We start from the raw sequence: 19605 nt of genomic DNA on the forward strand, positions 1-19605 counted from the left end.
TTATCTTCGTGTGGATATAACATACTGTACAACATAAAATGACAAGGAATATAAAGTCCCTTTTGTGCAGCCATGTAGGCAACATGTCCCTCATATTGAAATAATTAATTTAGTTCTGGCCCACAACACACACATAGGCAACAATGTTATAATAGCTGTGGACAGGGATGAGAGGGGTTCTGAGTATCTGTGCTGGGAAATAGCCATTTCCATCCATTTCTCCAACATTCTCTTTTTCTCCCATTGAGCAACATTACATTAAATTGAAAGTATAACAGAGGATGCTGTCATTGTAGAGCTGAGAGGATTTGGTTTCAACATACTGTATCTATCTGGCTGATTGCACTGTTACCAAAAACTTCCCTCCAACAGAACCTAAACTTTAAAGGCCCAATGCAGCTGTTTTTATATCAATGTCAAATCATTTATGTGTAACAATTAAGATCCTTACTGTAATAGTTTTCCATTAAAATAGTAAAAAATAAGAAACATAATGGCTTTTGTGGGAGGGGGAGTGCGCCTGAAAACTAGCTGTAATTGGCAGATAGGTTTGGAACTCTCTTTCTTATTGGTCTATTAACTTTTTTAGGCAAGCCGAAACTCCACCCATTCAAACCCTGCTGATTAGAAGATCATGTAGATTGTATTTTCAACCAGCAAATGTCAGGAAATAACATTGATCCAATTTTTTCACACTTTACTCTAGTAAGCATTCTTCATCTTTAGCGTTTTCTATGTAGGCGTTGTAAAATCCCCTCTTTCTCCTCTCTCCATGTGTCCTCCTCAGTGTCCAGGTCTCAGATGTCCTCAGAGAAGCAGGAGGCACTGATGGAGAACATGACCCGTATGTGGGACCGCTCCCGGGAGCTCCAGCAGTCCCTGGGCGACATCTCCTCTCAGGCAAACCTCTTGGAGAAAATCTGGAAGCTGGAGAACCTGTTCCAGAACCACAGCGAGTCCTTACAGCAGCTGGGCCGGGCATTTCACGACCTGGAGAGGGACATCAGGGATCTGCAGGGCCACTCCCAGTCGACAGACAGTGCAGTAGAGCAGCTGGGGGGCCGTGTCTCTACCCTGAACCAATCGTCCCAGAGGAACGTGAGTGGGCTGAGCAACCTGCTGGCCCAGGCCTCTGTCTCGCTGCACGACCACGACCTACTGCTGAAGAGTGCAGCGGATCAGGTGGACCAGCTCAAGGAGAGGCTTGAGGAGGTGGGCTGGACGGTGGACGCGGTCAACCACACATTCACGAGTGACATCAGCATCCATCACCTGAAGATCCAGGACCTGCAGGTGCAGATCAGCAATGTGAGCCAGGACACACGATACATGAGGGAGACACAGGTGCAAATGGAGGAAACACTGAAGAACGAGGTGGAGATCCTCAGCACCGTCACAGAGGACCTGAGGCTCAAAGACTGGGAGCACTCCAATATCCTCAAGAACATCACCTTCCTAGAAGGTAATAACGGCCCCAACACTAATCACTGGCTTGAAGTTCATGTCATGATTATCCCCCTAGAGTCGATTGACACCCCGGGTCATCAATCTAAATTACATAACACAAAAATCCCCAGCAAAATCTGTGAGTTTAAGCTAGAGATACAGTATGTGTTATTGTATATCTTGCACTTCCACAGTGAAAGGGTGGCAGAGCTAGAGCAGTGTTTGTCAGACCGTGACACATCCCGAAAATCAGTCTTCTCACATAAAAGTCTGTAGCATCCGAACGGTTTGATCTACAAAACTGCACTCTATGGAAAGGGGAAGATGTCAAAAACATGATGGTGTTCTCTGCTTTGCTCTACGACCCCCACAGTACCAGTTTTTAAAATACGAATGTAAGTATGATGGTAGTTTTGTACCTACCCCAAAAAAGGGGTTAAATCTGTATCTCCTAGATTTAGGACAGACACTTTTAAATCTTGTTTTTATGATACATTTTTTGACTGTCCTTTTTGCCGTTTATGAATTTGCTATTCAATGGCCAAATGCAATATTTGAGGTAAAATGTATACCTAAAGGAGTCCTAAAATTCCGAATCAAATAGCTAAATGATCCATAGTATGACCATTTTAAAACAATTCCTTGTGTCATCTAAGCACCTCCACCTCCATGTGGATAGGAGTTGAGTGATGTTAATCTTTGCATAAAAAGACTTTAAACCAGTATCTGATGTATACTGTTTTGTAGGTGGGACAGTGGTTTATTTAGGCTGGAAACAATTGTGGGTTACATTTAGAAGCCTCCAAAACCAAGGAACTCAGCCCTGTCATTAGTTCCCCCTCACATCACATTTGTTTGTCATTAAGTGTGGGTTTAGCCAGGAAAGCTGCACCTCACCATGGTACTTGGTGTTTCTGGCCTGATGCCTCCTCTCCCTCCCTCCATCCCAATGCCTTTTGCTTATGTTTCATGCCTACCTTCCAATTTGGCAGCGGTGGACAAATGAGAAGGGGAAAAAAACATATTGCAAAAACACACATTTTTGCAAAGTTGAGAGGTGGATTAAGAAACTGTGATGTGTTGGTCTGAGGAGAGCGTTAGCATGGAAACATTTATAATCATCACACAGCCACTTGATTAACAGTAATGGCCTCAGGAGTGACCTGTTTGCTGTTTTAGTGAAGTGTCTTCAGGCTGGGAGGAGCAGTGTGTCTATTGGCTTAAATGATTTTCATTATATAACATTAATCTTGCGCTGTTTTCATTGTTCACAAATGGTGAAACAAAATAAGGAAAATGTTCTTTTAGATAATTTGATAAATGGACATCCTGGTGTAAAACAATATCAGTCACCTAAAATAGCCTACTTTAAAAAGCAGTCTAATGTTTTCAAATAATCTATCTATCAGCTTGATATTAAACGTGTCAAAACTGATTGCTTTGCAGCCATTTTCCCTTGACATGCAATTAGCCCATTACTAACATATAGATTCTGCTCAGCCAAATCAGATTTGCTGATCCATTGTATGTTAAACATTCTCAATTGAATTAATAGAAGACTCTAAATAAGAAGTAATATAATAATATAATAATAAATAATATATGCCATTTAGCAGACGCTTTTATCCAAAGCGACTTACAGTCATGTGTGCATACATTCTACGTATGGGTGGTCCCGGGGATCGAACCCACTACCCTGGCGTTACAAGCGCCATGCTCTACCAACTGAGCTACAGGAGAAGTGATGAGTGGTACCGTTGATCCTACTAAAACAAACCAGTCACCGCTCAATTCAATTCAGTGTTTTCTCCTTCAGGCCCCCCCAGGATATGACTTCCAAGTCAATCTGACTTCTCACTAGTCACTATTTCACTCCAATAGATTGATATTTTCCCAGTAAAGTTTCAGGCCAGGCCAGGGGATGTTGAGTGGCTCAAAGCATGGCCAGGACAGTATCTTAGGATATACAGATGTAGGATCTTAGTTTGATCAACCTGTTGCAGGAGAAATGTACAACTTGTAGTGTATTTGAGGTGTAAAAAGTCCTCTGACATTTTTACATTTCCACTTTGAAACGTCAGACTTGATTTTCCCTTGTGGAAAATATGTCAACCCCTACAAAAATGTCAATTCATTATAATCCACATAATAATTCACATTTCCTGTTGCTGCAGGATCATCTTCCTGCTGTAGCAAACTGTCACAAATTAAGATCCTACATCTGTAAGGATCAGATCACACCATTATGTGAAAAGCTACTTTGGAACATGTCAGTTGGACAAAACAAGACAAATGTCGAACTATTCCATTGTGGTTCCATTGTGGTATACCTTGTGTAACATGTGCTTTCCATCAAGGCCAAGCTAATTCTACAAACAAGTCTGAAGTCAGTCCACCACTGGTTCCAAGTACAACAAACCATTGAACGATGTCCCTTAACCATGTTTCAGATTTAGCCTTAAGCTCCTCTGCTTTAGTCAGAGGGTGTGGTGAAACAAGAATGACATACCAACAGGAAACCAGTGTGATTTATGGGATTACACAACTTCAATAATCATATTGTCTTTATATTACAGTATATTAATCAGTTTATATTATCTTGGGATTGACTTAATGCTTTAATTACGTTGTTTTCAACAGGGCCTCCAGGACCAAAGGGTGAGAAGGGCGATGTTGGGCCACTTGGGTCCCCTGGTGTGGCAGGCCTCACAGGGATGAGCGGTTCGTACACTGTACAGTACTGTCATTTGTCATATTCTAGCTTTCAACATACATTACTTTCTTCAACCATTATTTAAACCAATTCTTTTCTAAACGTATCTTACTGTAATTGGCCCAGGTCCCAATTGTGATTTATGTAAACCCTCAAGGACCCTCAAAGACTTATTTCCAAGAAGAATGCTGAAAGCAAGCCTCCCTTTAGGAACATGGGACATTTGTTATAGCCACCCAAAGCACTCCTCCTACCACATTCAAAATCTCAGTTGTTCCACTCATTCCTACTCATTAAAGAGTTGGGTACTCCAGTACATTACCTTGTGAGTAATGCAGTGACAATATCTTCAATACCTAGTGAACGGGACCACTGGTGGTTCCAAACCCATAAATCCACTGTTTGCTAACAACCTAATAACAGCCCCTCAAACTGGGCTCAAAGCATCCTGGGAAAGGGAGTAAGGGCATTCCATTAGATAGTCTTTCATGACATAATGAAATGATGAATAAAGAAAGAGAACATTGGAAAATGTTATTATGGCATGCAATCGTACTCAAATATCCCGATAAGATAGGTTGTTTTCATTCTTTGAAATGCATGCCAGATATCCTGTTTGAAAAGACTTGGGAAAATACATGTATCTATGTCTTCCCGGCAGGTTTTACAGGAGAAAAAGGCACCCAGGGTCCAAGGGGACTAAAAGGCCCGAGCGGCCCCGACGGCCGACAGGGGGAGAAAGGGGATATGGGACCCAAAGGGCCCAAAGGTATGTCTGATATCATTACTGTCCGACAGCTGTAGAATCATTAGTTAAACTATCATCTGTACCTTCCTGTCTCTTTGAACCTTAAAGGGGTGCTCTCACCGATTGTGCCACCGTGCTCTCTCTTTGGCTCAGGCTCCAGAGAAGGTAATCCAAGGCAGATGGATGGAGGATCAGGGTCAATTCCGTCTGATTTGTTGTGTCTCATTGACAACTATATCTGCAGGCCCTCTGCCTTCCCATCCTAACCCACAGCAGACCTACCTTATCAGCTGATGTGCTGAGCCAACCTAAAACATTGAAGATAGAAATACACTTAATGATCAAAAGTATGTGGACACGTGCCCATCGCACATATCATTTCAAAATCTTGGTCATTAATATTTTTATTTTACTAGGCAAGTCAGTTAAGAACAAATTCTTATTTTCAATGACAGCCTAGGAACAGTGGGTTAACTGCCTGTTCAGGGGCAGAACAACAGATTTGTATCTTGTCAGCTCGGGGATTTGAACTTGCTACCTTTCGGTTACTAGTCCAACACTCTAACCACTAGGCTAACCACTAGGCTACCCTGCTAACCACTAGGCTACCCTGCTAACCACTAGGCTACCCTCCTAACCACTAGGCTACCCTGCTAACCACTAGGCTAACCACTAGGGCTAACCACTAGGCTACCCTGCTACCCCAATATGGAGTTGCCTACACCTTTGCTGGAACATTGCTACGGCGACTTGCTTCCATTCAACCAAGTCAGTTCGATTTTTACACGCTACGCACTTCAGCACTCGGCGGTCCCATTCTGTGAGCTTGCGTGGCCTATCACTTCGTGGCTGAGCCATTGTTGCTCCTAGACATTTCCACTTCACAAAAACAGCACTTACAGTTGACCGGGGCAGCTCTAGAAAGGCAGAAATTTTACAACCTGACTTGTTGGAAAGGTGGCATTCTATGACGGTGCCACGTTGAAAGTCACTGAGCTCTTCAGGGGTCAATTAGAAATGTCCTCACATTTTTTGTCGATTAAAATAACATCAAATTGATCAGAAATACAGCGTAGGCATGGTTAATGAGACATAACAACAACAATGTCTACACTGTATTTCTGATCAATTTGATGTTATTTTAATGGACAAAAAAATGTGCTTTTCTTTCAAAAACAAGGACATTTCTAAATGACCCCAAACTTTTGAACGGTAGTGTATATAGTATATGTCTTGCTCTTACCATACTAATAGAGGAAAGCCATGTCCAGGCTTTAATTGGTCCAACCTTAGCCCTGAGAACTGGCTGTAGACTCCTATGGTACCTCGACACCATTGGAGTCTATAGCCACGTCGCAAAGCCTTCTAGAAGGCCGTTTCCTCTTTCGTCACCTTGTGTGTTAGAAAGCAGCACTTGTTATGAAAGATATGTGTGAGAGATACTCCTCTCACACACATGATTCGAGACACAGCGCCTTATCATATTGGTCATAGATTTGACTCTCCACAATAGGCCTATTCTATTTCTCCATGCTAAACAAGCAGCTGTTCTGGATCAGTTTAGTTTGGCTGAACTGTCCGGCGCTGGAGGCTCAAACCCCTGTGAGCCAACGACATTAAGATGGGATGTGGATGCCCTGTGCTGTCTATCTGCCCAGGCATCCCAGTCCCAGCTCTATTAGACTAACTCACTGAGACTACAACACACAATTAACAGGGATAGAGAAATATCAGTGATGCTTGCAAAAGGGTCCTTGTGGAAAAGGCAGAGGTGTTTTGGGGCTTGTTAAAGCAGGCCTATGAATAGCCAGGCAGTTTCATTAAGTCTGTTTTTCTGTGAATAGTGGTGTTTGCAGTAGGTGTTTGAACCAGAGTGGTCAATTTCTCAACCTACACTGAGGATGTGGTCAGCACAGAGCACTACCCGACACTTGGTGGTTTGGTCTGGGCGCCACTGCAATTGGTCCCTTTCCTGTGATTTTGAATATGAAAGTTCACGAAGTAAACGTGGGATAATGGTCACTTTATAATCATTGTGTAATGTTACTTTATTACAGTAACAGCTCATAACCACACCTTGGGGTTTTAGACTTGTAATTACAGAGAAATGTTCCCACAGAACTGAGCGGTAGGACTTCATCAAAGGCATATCTTTAGTTTGTTATTTTTATGAATATTCTACTTAAATAGTACAATAATGTTCCTTTTTGCCAGATTTCGTTGTGTCCTCTATTATCATGGACATACTTCTGGTATTACACATTAAAATACAACAAATCTGAAGATTTTATTGAGCGGAATTAAAGATTGAAATGGAATGATTACTTCATTTTTTACAGCCTCTCTCAAGTCCAGACAGTAAATCTAGAATTTCAGATGAAACTGCAAGGCTCCAGAATGTCCCTTCGTCCACACTCCGATCCTCATCAGATCAACATCAGATGCCCTCATTCAGGACACAAATGTCTTCAAGGAGGATCTACTTTCAATCGCATTTATAAGACTGTTAACTGGCCTCAAGTAGTGAGGCTTTTCTATGTCTGTAAAGCATATAACATCATCGGACAAGCCAGAAAGATGCCATAACGATTCTCTCCGCTCACTCTGAAAGAGGAGATGCAGGACAACTGTGCTTTCAGCCTCTCAATCCCAGTCATTTTGTTACTTAAATCCTTTAATCGTTAAATTGATGTTGTCTTTTGCCCTGACCCCTTTTTGTCTTTCAAAATTTGGCATACAATCCACAGACAGCTGAGTTGCCTCAGATGTTGAGAGCAACAAAAAAAAACAATGGCCCACAATAATGGACTTCAGATCACAGAGAATCAAGGACATATGGGTTCATGTTGACTTTTGGGGAAACATACACCCTGACCATATTTGCTATTTGTACTGTTTCTAGTCCGCTGCATTGGCTAGGAAAACCAAAAGCCGAAGGGGGTTGTAGTTCACAAGGGGGTTGTCCTATAATTTGTATGTCTAATGACAAGGTGATTACATTTAGTTCGTGAGGCTTCAATTCAGGTTAACAAGATAATAAGGTATCCAAAGGGAAATTGAGCTGAGGGATACTGTTTAATTTCAGACCTGAGGTTGGTATATCTGGCGTTCTTCTCAGGGTGAGGGGGGCTATTTTAGAGCTACTTTATGTTCCCCCAACCAAGAGCAAAAAGACCCTCTCATGTCTCCCAAGTATTCCAGTAAGGCAATTTGAAAACCTCAAACCATAGCCTATATTTAGGCCTAATCCCTGCCCACCCAGAGTCAACCATGACAGACGGAGAGGGCACCGCTCAGAGAAGTAGCATGCTGGAAGGCTCTCTAGGGACATACACGTAATACTGTTCTTCTTCAAGTGAATCACCTGTGTTCAGTTTAATTTTGTACTTGCATGATGTTATATACACTGCTCAAAAAAATAAAGGGAACACTTAAACAACACAATGTAACTCCAAGTCAATCACACTTTTGTGAAATCAATCTGTCCACATAGGAAGCAACACTGATTGACAATACATTTCACATGCTGTTGTGCAAATGGAATAGATAACAGGTGGAAATTATAGGCAATTAGCAAGACACCCCCAATAGAGGAGTGGTTCTGCAGGTGGTGACCACAGACCACTTCTCAGTTCCTATGCTTCCTGGCTGATGCTTTGGTCACTTTTGAATGCTGGCGGTGCTTTCACTCTAGTGGTAGCATGAGACGGAGTCTACAACCCACACAAGTGGCTCAGGTAGTGCAGCTCATCCAGGATGGCACGGCACATCAATGCGAGCTGTGGCAAGAAGGTTTGCTGTGTCTGTCAGCGTAGTGTCCAGAACATGGAGGCGCTACCAGGAGACAGGCCAGTACATTAGGAGACGTGGAGGAGGCCGTAGGAGGGCAACAACCCTGCAGCAGGACCTCTACCTCCGCCTTTGTGCAAGGAGGAGCAGAGGAGCACTGCCAGAGCCCTGCAAAATGACCTCCAGCAGACCATAAATGTGCATGTGTCTGCTCAAACGGTCAGAAACAGACTCTATGAGGGTGGTATGAGGGCCCGACGTCCACAGGTGGGGGTTGTGCTTACAGCCCAACACCGTGCAGGACGATTGGCATTTGCCAGAGAACACCAAGATTGGCAAATTCGCCACTGGTGCCCTGTGCTCTTCACAGATGAAAGCAGGTTCACACTGAGCAGATGTGACAGACGTGACAGAGTCTGGAGACGGCGTGGAGAACGTTCTGCTGCCTGCAACATCCTCCAGCATGACCGGTTTGGCAGTTGGGTCAGTCATGGTGTGGGGTGGCATTTCTTTGGGGGGCCGCACAGCCCCCCATGTGCTCGCCAGAGGTAGCCTGACTGCCATTAGGTACCGAGATGAGATCCTCAGACCCCTTGTGAGACCATATGCTGGTGCGGTTGGCCCTGGGTTCCTCCTAATGCAAGACAATGCTAGACCTCATGTGGCTGGAGTGTGTCAGCAGTTCCTGCAAGAGGAAGGCATTGATGCTATGGACTGGCCCGCCTGTTCCCCAGACCTGAATCCAATTGAGCACATCTGGGACATCATGTCTCGCTCCATCCACCAACGCCACGTTGCACCACAGACTGTCCAGGAGTTGGCGGATGCTTTAGACCAGGTCTGGGAGGAGATCCCTCAGGAGACCATCCGCCACCTCATCAGGAGCATGCCCAGGCATTGTAGGGAGGTCATACAGGCACGTGGAGGCCACATACACTACTGAGCCTCATTTGGACTTGTTTTAAGGACATCACATCAAAGTTGGATCAGCCTGTAGTGTGGTTTTCCACTTTAATTTTGAGTGTGACTCCAAATCCAGACCTCCATGGGTTGATCAATTTGATTTCCATTGATATTTTTCTGTGATTTTGTTGTCAGCACATTCAACTATGTAAAGAAAAAAGTATTTTATAAGAATATTTAATTCATTCAGATCTAGGATGTGTTATTTTAGTGTTCCCTTTATTTTTTTGAGCAGTGTATTAATCTGTGTTACTTCTTATTCTGCCACTGAGCGTAACACAATATTTTGTTGTCTGTCTTTCGTTTCCAAGGTGACAAAGGAGACAGAGGACTGAAGGGCGAGAAGGGAGACCGAGGTGACCGTGGTGAAAAAACAGGTGGGACCAGTGAGCAGTGAAGAGTTATGTGATTGCTGATCCCTCCTCATCCTCCAAATGATCTTGGTCGATGATGGTGTCCATTGTTATCTGCGTACATATCGCTGACACTGCTGCATCGTAAAATGAGTTATTGGAATAGGTTGTAATAAAACCCAGGTAGGCTATAGAATTTAACCTAACTGACCTACCAATCAACTTTCACTACCGCTGCACTCCTTCGGGGGGTGAAGGAGTGCAGAGGGTCTTTTGAGGCCTTTTCCCTCTCTGTTTTGCTTTGGAATGCTGTTTACTCCATCACAACACATTCCAAAACTCAGCACCAGAGCTGAAGTCACATGCTGGTCTCAGTCTAGTGAGTTCATTACTCATTTACATCAGTAGCTGGAGGCTCTCACCTGGCAGACCCCACTTGTAAACAGGGATGCCAGTGGATCAAACAGATAAATAAACTATTTTTATGGACCGAGCCACAACAGGCATAAATCTCTGCTCTACTTGTACATGGAACGGTCACCTCATATGTTGAAGCAGTTATTAGCGTGACGTTTTACAGGATTCTTCTTGTATCCAAACCACTCAAAATGGCTTACCTCACCAAATAATAAGTATCAAAACATTTATTCACCGAGTTTGAAGCATGGACAAACTGGTTAGTAGGCCTGGTTGTACTGAGTGGGCATGTCGTATCGTTGTACAGTATACGCCCTCACACCCCCACTGACAGGTAATTTCAATAAAACCACAATGTGTTTTCAAGCAGGGAAAGAAAACAAACCCGCAAACCTCAATTTCTTCCCTCACACAGGAAATATTATTCTTTCTCTATGACATCATTAAACCCATTTTGGTGTGATGAGAGCTGGAACGGTGTTCTTCTTAAAGTGACAGCTACAAACATCTGAAATACATTTCTCTTCATTAGCTACAACCAGGAAAAGATCAGAACTCCACATTCAAAGCCATGTGATTTAAGAGGTTTTCTTCTGGTACTTGGTCTGGATTTGTTTCCATAATTGTCAAGCTCTCATGCTAGTGGTTGATGGAAAGCAGTGGTGTCACACAAAGTATAGGTCCTCGTAGTGAGAGGAAGGTCTGTCACAGCTCAGACACCGTGGGGCTCTCCCCCAGTCCCCTTGTTCATTTATCTTCTTTACCCCGCTATACTTTTAGAATGTCACAACTGACAACCATGCTTCTCCTAGAAGGCTGAGAGCTGGCGCTTTCCTCAGGCTGAGGGTTAGGGCACAGAGCTGGGGCTGAGAGTTGGGGGTGCAGTTGAACCTAAAGCCCCATATACCGTAACTAGCGTGACAAGCTGTAAAATGTCAGGTGCTTTAAAGCTTACTTGGTAATTGTTGCCATAGCGTTGCCTTTCACCCTAACATCCACACACTTCTCAGGATGGGGATACCGAACTTTGATACGATATCCCAAGAGTCCAACAGAAACTGGCCTAAGCTTGGATTGGAAAGATTCTTTTTACAGGACAGGCACAAGCTCCATTCTCCACATTTGAAGTGTCTACCCGGTGCTGAGTTAGAGACTTTACTCATATACACATGCGTGAGCGGTCACATTTACACATGAACAACCTGAAGTTGTGAACATAACACACACTCACGCGTGCACTCAGAACTGCACACACACACGCCCCAAAATGCACAACATTGTCTTAGTCCATTGGTCCAGAAATGTTGTTGCAAAGGGTGGTTCCCTGCCAGATGTTGTAAGCTGTTGCGCTAAGATTCAGATTCACTCCCTTCCTCTTCCCTAAGAGTATAGAGGAAGGTATAACATTTGGTTGACTGCCAGTTTTATAGGTCAGTGTAGCCATTTTTTTTTAATCAGTTATTGTTTATGGGCTTATTATGTGTTCATACATGCCAAAATCAAGTCAGATATCATTTTCCCCCCCAGTGTATTTGTAATGAGTATGATGGGAGACAGAGTGCTTGTTTCAAGCACAGGTGTTTATTTAGTAAAGGACCACAGGAGGAGGCAGGTAGCTGGGTCCAGGGAAAGAAAGGGAATCCAAAAAGGTAACAGTACAGGCAAGGAAAATGGCTAATGACGTAGTCTGGGAGATCAGGCAAGAGGTTGATGACAGGAAATCTGATAGGCAAAAGTACAGGCAGGAAATAGAAAAAAAAACAATGTTCGTGAATGGATAAAATGGACAAAAACTATGATACACAGGAGGACTAATATGGCCCTAAACAGCACTCCGCCTAGACCGTGGACAAAAACAAACAATACCTCACAATGATGGGATACAATGGACTGAACTAAATAGTGTGTGTAAATGGCATACAGGTGTGTGAACAGGTGATCAGAATTCAGGTGATTGGGAGCTGGAGAGTGAGCTGCGTTCAGGGGATCTACATGTTTGAGAGTATGAGTTGGAAGCAGACGTTACAGTATTTTAATAATGAAAAGACCTAGTTAAAATTGTAGCTGTAAGTATAACAAAGTGGGCCAGTGCTCCAATCGCCAAATGCACAGTTGGAAACGTGCCTGCTTTTATAAGGTATTGACAGCACTGTTTTTAGTGATTTCTCCCATAAGACTAAACAACTATTTTTCTAGAACAAATACTTCAGTTGTGAAACTACAGAGAGATGTCATGAGTGTATTTTAGTTGGCAGTGTTTATTATGATTTTTGTGGAAAAGCAGAAGGGTGATGTCTATGAATCCAAAAAATAGTCATTATACAGATGATTAACAAAACACGAACACAACCGTATTTATACCTTGGTTTTTATGGTAAATGTGAATTAAAAAACTGTGGTTTTCATTGTCCATAATGTAGAGGCCTATGTGATTTTCATTGAAGAGGTAAGGGAGGAGGATGTGATTTGCATAAAATACCAATACTAATGGACATACAGTACCAGTCAAAGGTTTGGACACACCTACTCATTCAAGGGTTTTACTTTACAAAACCATGAAATAACACATATGGAATCATGTAGTAACCAAAAAAGTGTATATATTTTATATTTAAGATTCTTAGCAACCCTTAGCAACCCTTGGCATTTGTCACACCCTGATTTGTTTCACCTGTCTTTGTGCTTCTCTCCACCCCTTCCATGTGTTGCCCATCTTCCCCATCATCCCCAGTGTATTTGTACCTCTGTTTGTCTGTTGACAGTTAGTTTTGTTTGTCAAGCCTATCAGCGGTTTTCCCCTTGCTCCTGTCTTTTTCTTGTTTTCCCGGTATTGACCATTCTGCCTGTACCTTGTCACACCACCCTGGATTATTGACCTCTGCCTGCCCTTGACATGTTGTTTTTCCTGCCCCCTGTTCTAGTAATAAACAGTTGTTACTTTGACACTGTCTGCATCGGGTTCTTCTCCTGAAACGTGATGGCTTTGCACACTCTTGGCATTCTCTCAACCAGCTTCATGAGGTAGTCACCTGGAATGCATTTCAATTAACAAGTGTGCCTTGTTAAAAGTTCATTTGTGGAATTTCTTTCCTTCTTAATGTGTTTGAGCCAATCAGTTGTGTTGTGACAAGGTAGGGGACGTATACAGAAGATAGTCCTATTTGGTAAAAGACCAAGTCCATATATGGCAAGAACTGCTCAAATAAGCAAAGAGAAACGACAGTCCATCATTACTTTAAGACATGAAGGTCAGTCAATCCGGAACATTTCAAGAACTTTGAAAGTTTCTTTAAGTGCAGTCGCAAAAACCATCAGGCACTATGATGAAACTGGCTCTCATGAGGACCGCCACAGGGAAGGAAAAGCCAGAGATAGAAGATACTTGTTTGGGCCAAGAAACAAAAGCAATGGACATTAGACCGGTGGAAATCTGGTCTGATGAGTCCAAATTTGTGATTTTTGGTTTCCAACCGCTGTGTCTTTGTGAGACGCGGAGTAGGTGAACAGATGATATCTGCATGTGTGATTCCCAACCTCAAGCATGGAGGAGGAGGTGTGATGGTGTGGAGTTGCTTTGTTGGTGACACTGTATGATTTATTTAGAAACTCAAGGCACACTTAACCAGCTTGGCTACCACAGCATTCTTCTGTGATACGTCATCCTATCTGCTTTGTGCTTAGTGGGACTATCATTAGTTTTTCAACAGGATAATGACCCAACACATCTCCAGGCTGTGTAAGGGCTATTTGACCAAGAAGGAGAGTGATGGAGTGCTGCATCAGATGATCTGGCCTCCACAATCACCCGACCTAAACCCAGTTGAGATGGTTTGGGATGAGTTGGACTGCAGAGTGAAGGAAAAGCAGCCAACAAGTGCTCAGCATATGTGGGAACTCCTTCAAGACGGTTGGAAAAGCATTCCAGGTGAAGCTGGTTGAGAGAATACCAAGAGTGTGCAGAGCTGTCATCAAGGCAAAGGGTGGCTACTTTGAAGAATCTAAAATCTCAAATATATTTTGATTTGTTTAACCCTTTTTTTGGTTACTACATGATTCCATATGTGTTATTCATAGTTTGATGTCTTCACTATTATTCTAGAAAATAGTCAAAATAAAGAAAAACTCCTTGAATGAGTAGGTGTGTCCAAAGTTTTGACTGGTACTGTACCTTTGTGTGCCTCCTTGTCAATATACCTGCAGACAAAGACACAAAAGTGTGCAGTTCAATCATCTTCACCCAAAACAGCTAGCCTTCAACATATTCTAATGGCCTACATATTATTACCTCTCTGTTGATTGATATCCATTGAATTGTGTCCTTTTTCTTTTTGCACAATATGAAAAGGTAGATGGTGTCATCATAAAACAATATCAACTTAGATAATACAAGAACCAAACCTTACCTTAAATTGTCCTTTCAAATTCAAAGCCAAATGTTTCAGTTGGGCAGTTAGGTTCCTGCAAGGACCCCCACCAACTAAAGAGGTTCCTCGATGAACCCCACCTCATATGGGCTTCTTGGAAGAACCTTTTGGGGGCATTTTCAGTGCCAGGAACCCTAGGGTTCATAGAAGAACCCTTGTTGAACCCCACATTCTTTGAATGTGGTGGACAGGAGGCACCCAGATCAGCCTCCCACTGAGTTTGCTGGGGGAAAGAGATGCTTTCACACACACACACACACACACACACACACACACACACACACACACACACACACACACACACACACACACACACACACACACACACACACACACACACACACACACACACACACACACACACACACACACACACACACACACATATCTCTGGGAGGTGAGGTCTTGCATATGAAACTCCCTTAGGGACCGTGAGCAGGGGCACCTACAGTCCAGGGTAGAACACAGATTGTGTTTGCCTAACCAAAGAACTGACAAACACATTTAGTCAATGGAAGCCAGAGAGATGTAGTGGTGTTTGTATTCAGATGCACAGATATCAAGCAGAGATACATTATAGAGTAAATGCTTGTACAAGTTGACAAACTCAACATGGGAGATTGTTTGTTATATTGTCCTTGTTCTGCAGTAGGCTACAGCTATTTAGTTTGTCTTGACAAACGGTAATAATTTTACTTGATGATATGGCTGATATCCTGTCCCTGCATCTCTATTTCTTGTGACAGCATTCTCAGACCTAATTCCACTAACGGATCGGGGAGGCTTTCCTTCTACTGCAGCACATAGTCATAAATGTCTCTCTGTAACAGTGTAACATGGCCCTCTAAAGTGCACTCAATTCTATTTCTCATTTCCCACTTCTCTAAAGGAAGTATTTCATGATTCACTTACAGCTGTTAAGACTGTTAAGTTTTAGTGATACTACAGTGTCGTGTCTTTGGCTATGCCGGATTAAGTGATATAACATGCTATTCTATAAAATCATTTATCCGTAATTAATATTACCTGATTGAGCTTATCATGTAAATGTAATTAACTAGAGTGTCGGGCACCACAAAATAATATTTATAGAGCTGTTATCTTCCGAATAAACTCTTAAAGACCTAGTAATATTTTACAATATTAATCGTCATCTTAATTCAGTCTCATCTGGAAGTTGTAAATTCTTGGTGATCTAGTTTGGAGTGGACTACATCCTATTTAGTTTGGGCTAAATCGAGTTGTTCTTGACAACGATTTTGTTCAAGAGTTTGTGCTCGTTCATTGTCATAAGTATTTGCAATTTACTTTTAATTATTCAGATTTCAAACGCAGTTCCTCGACTAGCAGAATGTTTTCATTTCCTGCTTTTGTCAATAGTTGCTCAGTTCTCTCCACCTGCCCCCTCATGTTAGCCATGTCTGGCACGTGCTTCAGCTGTGCACTGTGGTATTGGACCGATGCCACATTTTTATGGCGATACCTCAGTGCAAAAGTGGGAAGAACCGTCACAAAGCCTGTGTTTGATGGTTTATTTTGCAGAGCGTTCGCAATTTCGGCTGTTTTTTCGCTAATGGAATAATTAGGGTTGGTATCGCTGCTGAGGTCAGAGATCAATCCTTTTATGGGTGGAGGTTCACTAATTAGCAGAGGAGTGGTGACCACCTCCTTTGATAGCTTGCACATTATTAGAAAAATTTAAAGGAAAAATGTTCCTATTTTCTTTCAAAGTCTGGAATTCATTGGAAGCTGATGCAAAGACACGTTTAATCTATTTCTAGATGTTGACGAACTATCAGTACTGTACCAGTAATGTGGAAGTTGAACGTGAATGAATATGCAAAAGAAAACTGAATAAATTAATCAATGCCAATGATTAATCTTACCTGGGTATTAAACTTTAATTAACCTGAGGTTAATATGAGAAGCTTAAAAGTTTCTCATTTGATTGGAAGAACATGAAGTTATGTTCAACAATTTAACTTATTAAATTGAATGAGACGATAATCCATACAATCTCCATTGATTGGATATCATAAGTGTAAACAGTAGATCAAATGTTGGGAAAATTCAACACAAGACCAAAGCCACGTGGGATTCCCGCTGGGGCAGGGCTTCTGTCAGTACTGGATTACTGAATGGTTTTGCAAAAAAACAAATTTGACTGATTTATCAATGTAATGATAAATCAGACCTGTATAGGCAATTTGGGAATTAAACTTTAATTAACCTGAGAAGTTGCTTCATCTAGGTTAGTTTGGAAAAAGTTTACAATGTCTTATTTAGAAAACTCATCAATTTGGATATTATTTAAAATGTCTATTTCAGAATGTAAATTGCCAGATTTACACTTATTAGTTCAATTGGATAAGACATTGATATCCGTCTGGATAGCATAAGTAATGACTTGAGTGTGACATGAATAATTCTTCATGAACGAATATCCTGGGCACACGTCAGCGGTCAGTGATTTCACACAGATACATTTCCAGATAGTATATGTTTCTATTTTTGTCAGAAAGTCATTTTCATATCAAGTCAAAGTGTACTATTAGCTAGCTAGCAAACATTAGCTTGCTGGCTCGCTAGCTAACTTTACGTGTATGATCTGTGTAGTAATATCATTTGCATTGCTAGTTATAGCCTAACATTGCACCTAGTTGGTTAGCTGTTTCGCTACCTGCGGATTTATACTACAGCTATGACAATGTTTGTGTAGTATGAGTTTATGCCGGTTTATTGTGTAGCTAGCTAACTACATGTCTAAACAAAAGACTCCACTTCGCCAGCTGATTACATAATCCATCAAGTTAGCCAAGTGTGTCTGCGGGTGATTACAGCCATCTATTGTATTTCATGAACATGTGTACATGTCTAGACAATAGTGACCCATCCACTTAACTAGATGTGGTTGGGGAGTGGTTATAGCATTTCCTTCACGTGTCAGGAAATCAAACGGAACTATCCGGAGCGGGACTTCCGTTCCGCAAGGCGGAGGAATTTCAACATAGCACAAGAAAACAAAATGGCTACTTTCCCTTGTTAGCTTTAGCTAAACCCTTCTTTGTGCCTGAAAATGCAGCACATAGGATTACCTTGGCAAGGGAAAGGTTTTGCTTATAACGTATTATGTTCAAACCCTTTTCGGCGTTTTTTGACGATGTTTTAACCGGAACACGCGCAAACAACAAAATGCACCTTGGTCTTCTCGTGAGAGAGACAGAGATATACAGTGCCTTGCGAACATATTCGGCCCCCTCGAATTTTGCGACCTTATGCCACATTTCAGGCTTCAAACATAAAGATATAAAACTGTATTTTTTTGTGAAGAATCAACAACAAGTGGGACACAATCATGAAGTGGAACGACATTTATTGTATATTTCAAACTTTTTTAACAAATCAAAAACGGAAATATTGGGCGTGCAAAATTATTCAGCCCCCTTAAGTTAATACTTTGTAGCGCCACCTTTTGCTGCGATTACAGCTGTAAGTCGCTTGGGGTATGTCTCTATCAGTTTTGCACATCGAGAGACTGACATTTTTTCCCATTCCTTCTTGCAAAACAGCTCGAGCTCAGTGAGGTTGGATGTAGAGCATTTGTGAACAGCAGTTTTCAGTTCTTTCCACAGATTCTCGATTGGATTCAGGTCTGGACTTTGACTTGGCCATTCTAACACCTGAATATGTTTATTTTTGAACCATTCCATTGTAGATTTTGCTTTATGTTTTGGATCATTGTCTTGTTGGAAGACAAATCTCTGTCCCAGTCTCAGGTCTTTTGCAGACTCCATCAGGTTTTCTTCCAGAATGGTCCTGTATTTGGCTCCATCCATCTTCCCATCAATTTTAACCATCTTCCCTGTCCCTGCTGAAGAAAAGCAGGCCCAAACCATGATGCTGCCACCACCATGTTTGACAGTGGGGATGGTGTGTTCAGGGTGATGAGCTGTGTTGCTTTTACGCCAAACATAACGTTTTGCATTGTTGCCAAAAAGTTCAATTTTGGTTTCATCTGACCAGAGCACCTTCTTCCACATGTTTGGTGTGTTTCCTAGGTAGCTTGTGGCAAACTTTAAACTACACTTTTTATGGATATCTTTAAGAAATGGCTTTCTTCTTGCCACTCTTCCATAAAGGCCAGATTTATGCAATATACGACTGATTGTTGTCCTATGGACAGAGTCTCCCACATCAGCTGTAGATCTCTGCAGTTCATCCAGAGTGATCATGGGCCTCTTGGCTGCATCTCTGATCAGTCTTCTCCTTGTATGAGCTGAAAGTTTAGAGGGACGGCCAGGTCTTGGTAGATTTGCAGTGGTCTGATACTCCTTCCATTTCAATATTATCGCTTGCACAGTGCTCCTTGGGATGTTTAAAGCTTGGGAAATCTTTTTGTATCCAAATCCGGCTTTAAACTTCTTCACAACAGTATCTCGGACCTGCCTGGTGTGTTCCTTGTTCTTCATGATGCTCTCTGCGCTTTTAACGGACCTCTGAGACTATCACAGTGCAGGTGCATTTATACGGAGACTTGATTACAAACAGGTGGATTGTATTTATCATCATTAGTCATTTAGGTCAACATTGGATCATTCAGAGATCCTCACTGAACTTCTGGAGAGAGTTTGTTGCACTGAAAGTAAAGAGGCTGAATAATTTTGCACGCCCAATTTTTCAGTTTTTCCTTTGTTAAAAAAGTTTGAAATATCCAATAAATGTCTTTCCACTTCATGATTGTGTCCCACTTGT

General features: G+C 42.1%; 1 protein-coding gene across 4 annotated transcripts in view; it reads left to right on the forward strand.

Annotated features, from left to right (window-relative positions):
- Positions 1-19605, forward strand: part of LOC123995091 (scavenger receptor class A member 5-like) — a 51727-nt gene that overhangs the window by 20828 nt on the left and 11294 nt on the right. For all 4 annotated transcript variants that reach the window (XM_046298401.1, XM_046298398.1, XM_046298400.1 and 1 more), the window contains 4 exons: positions 788-1462; positions 4087-4167; positions 4821-4928; positions 9971-10036. In XM_046298401.1, the coding sequence (XP_046154357.1) occupies positions 788-1462; positions 4087-4167; positions 4821-4928; positions 9971-10036 (930 nt within the window). The remainder of the gene's footprint in view (positions 1-787; positions 1463-4086; positions 4168-4820; positions 4929-9970; positions 10037-19605) is intronic.

This window comes from Oncorhynchus gorbuscha, linkage group LG14, assembly GCF_021184085.1.
Source record: "Oncorhynchus gorbuscha isolate QuinsamMale2020 ecotype Even-year linkage group LG14, OgorEven_v1.0, whole genome shotgun sequence".
Lineage (NCBI taxonomy): Eukaryota > Metazoa > Chordata > Actinopteri > Salmoniformes > Salmonidae > Oncorhynchus > Oncorhynchus gorbuscha.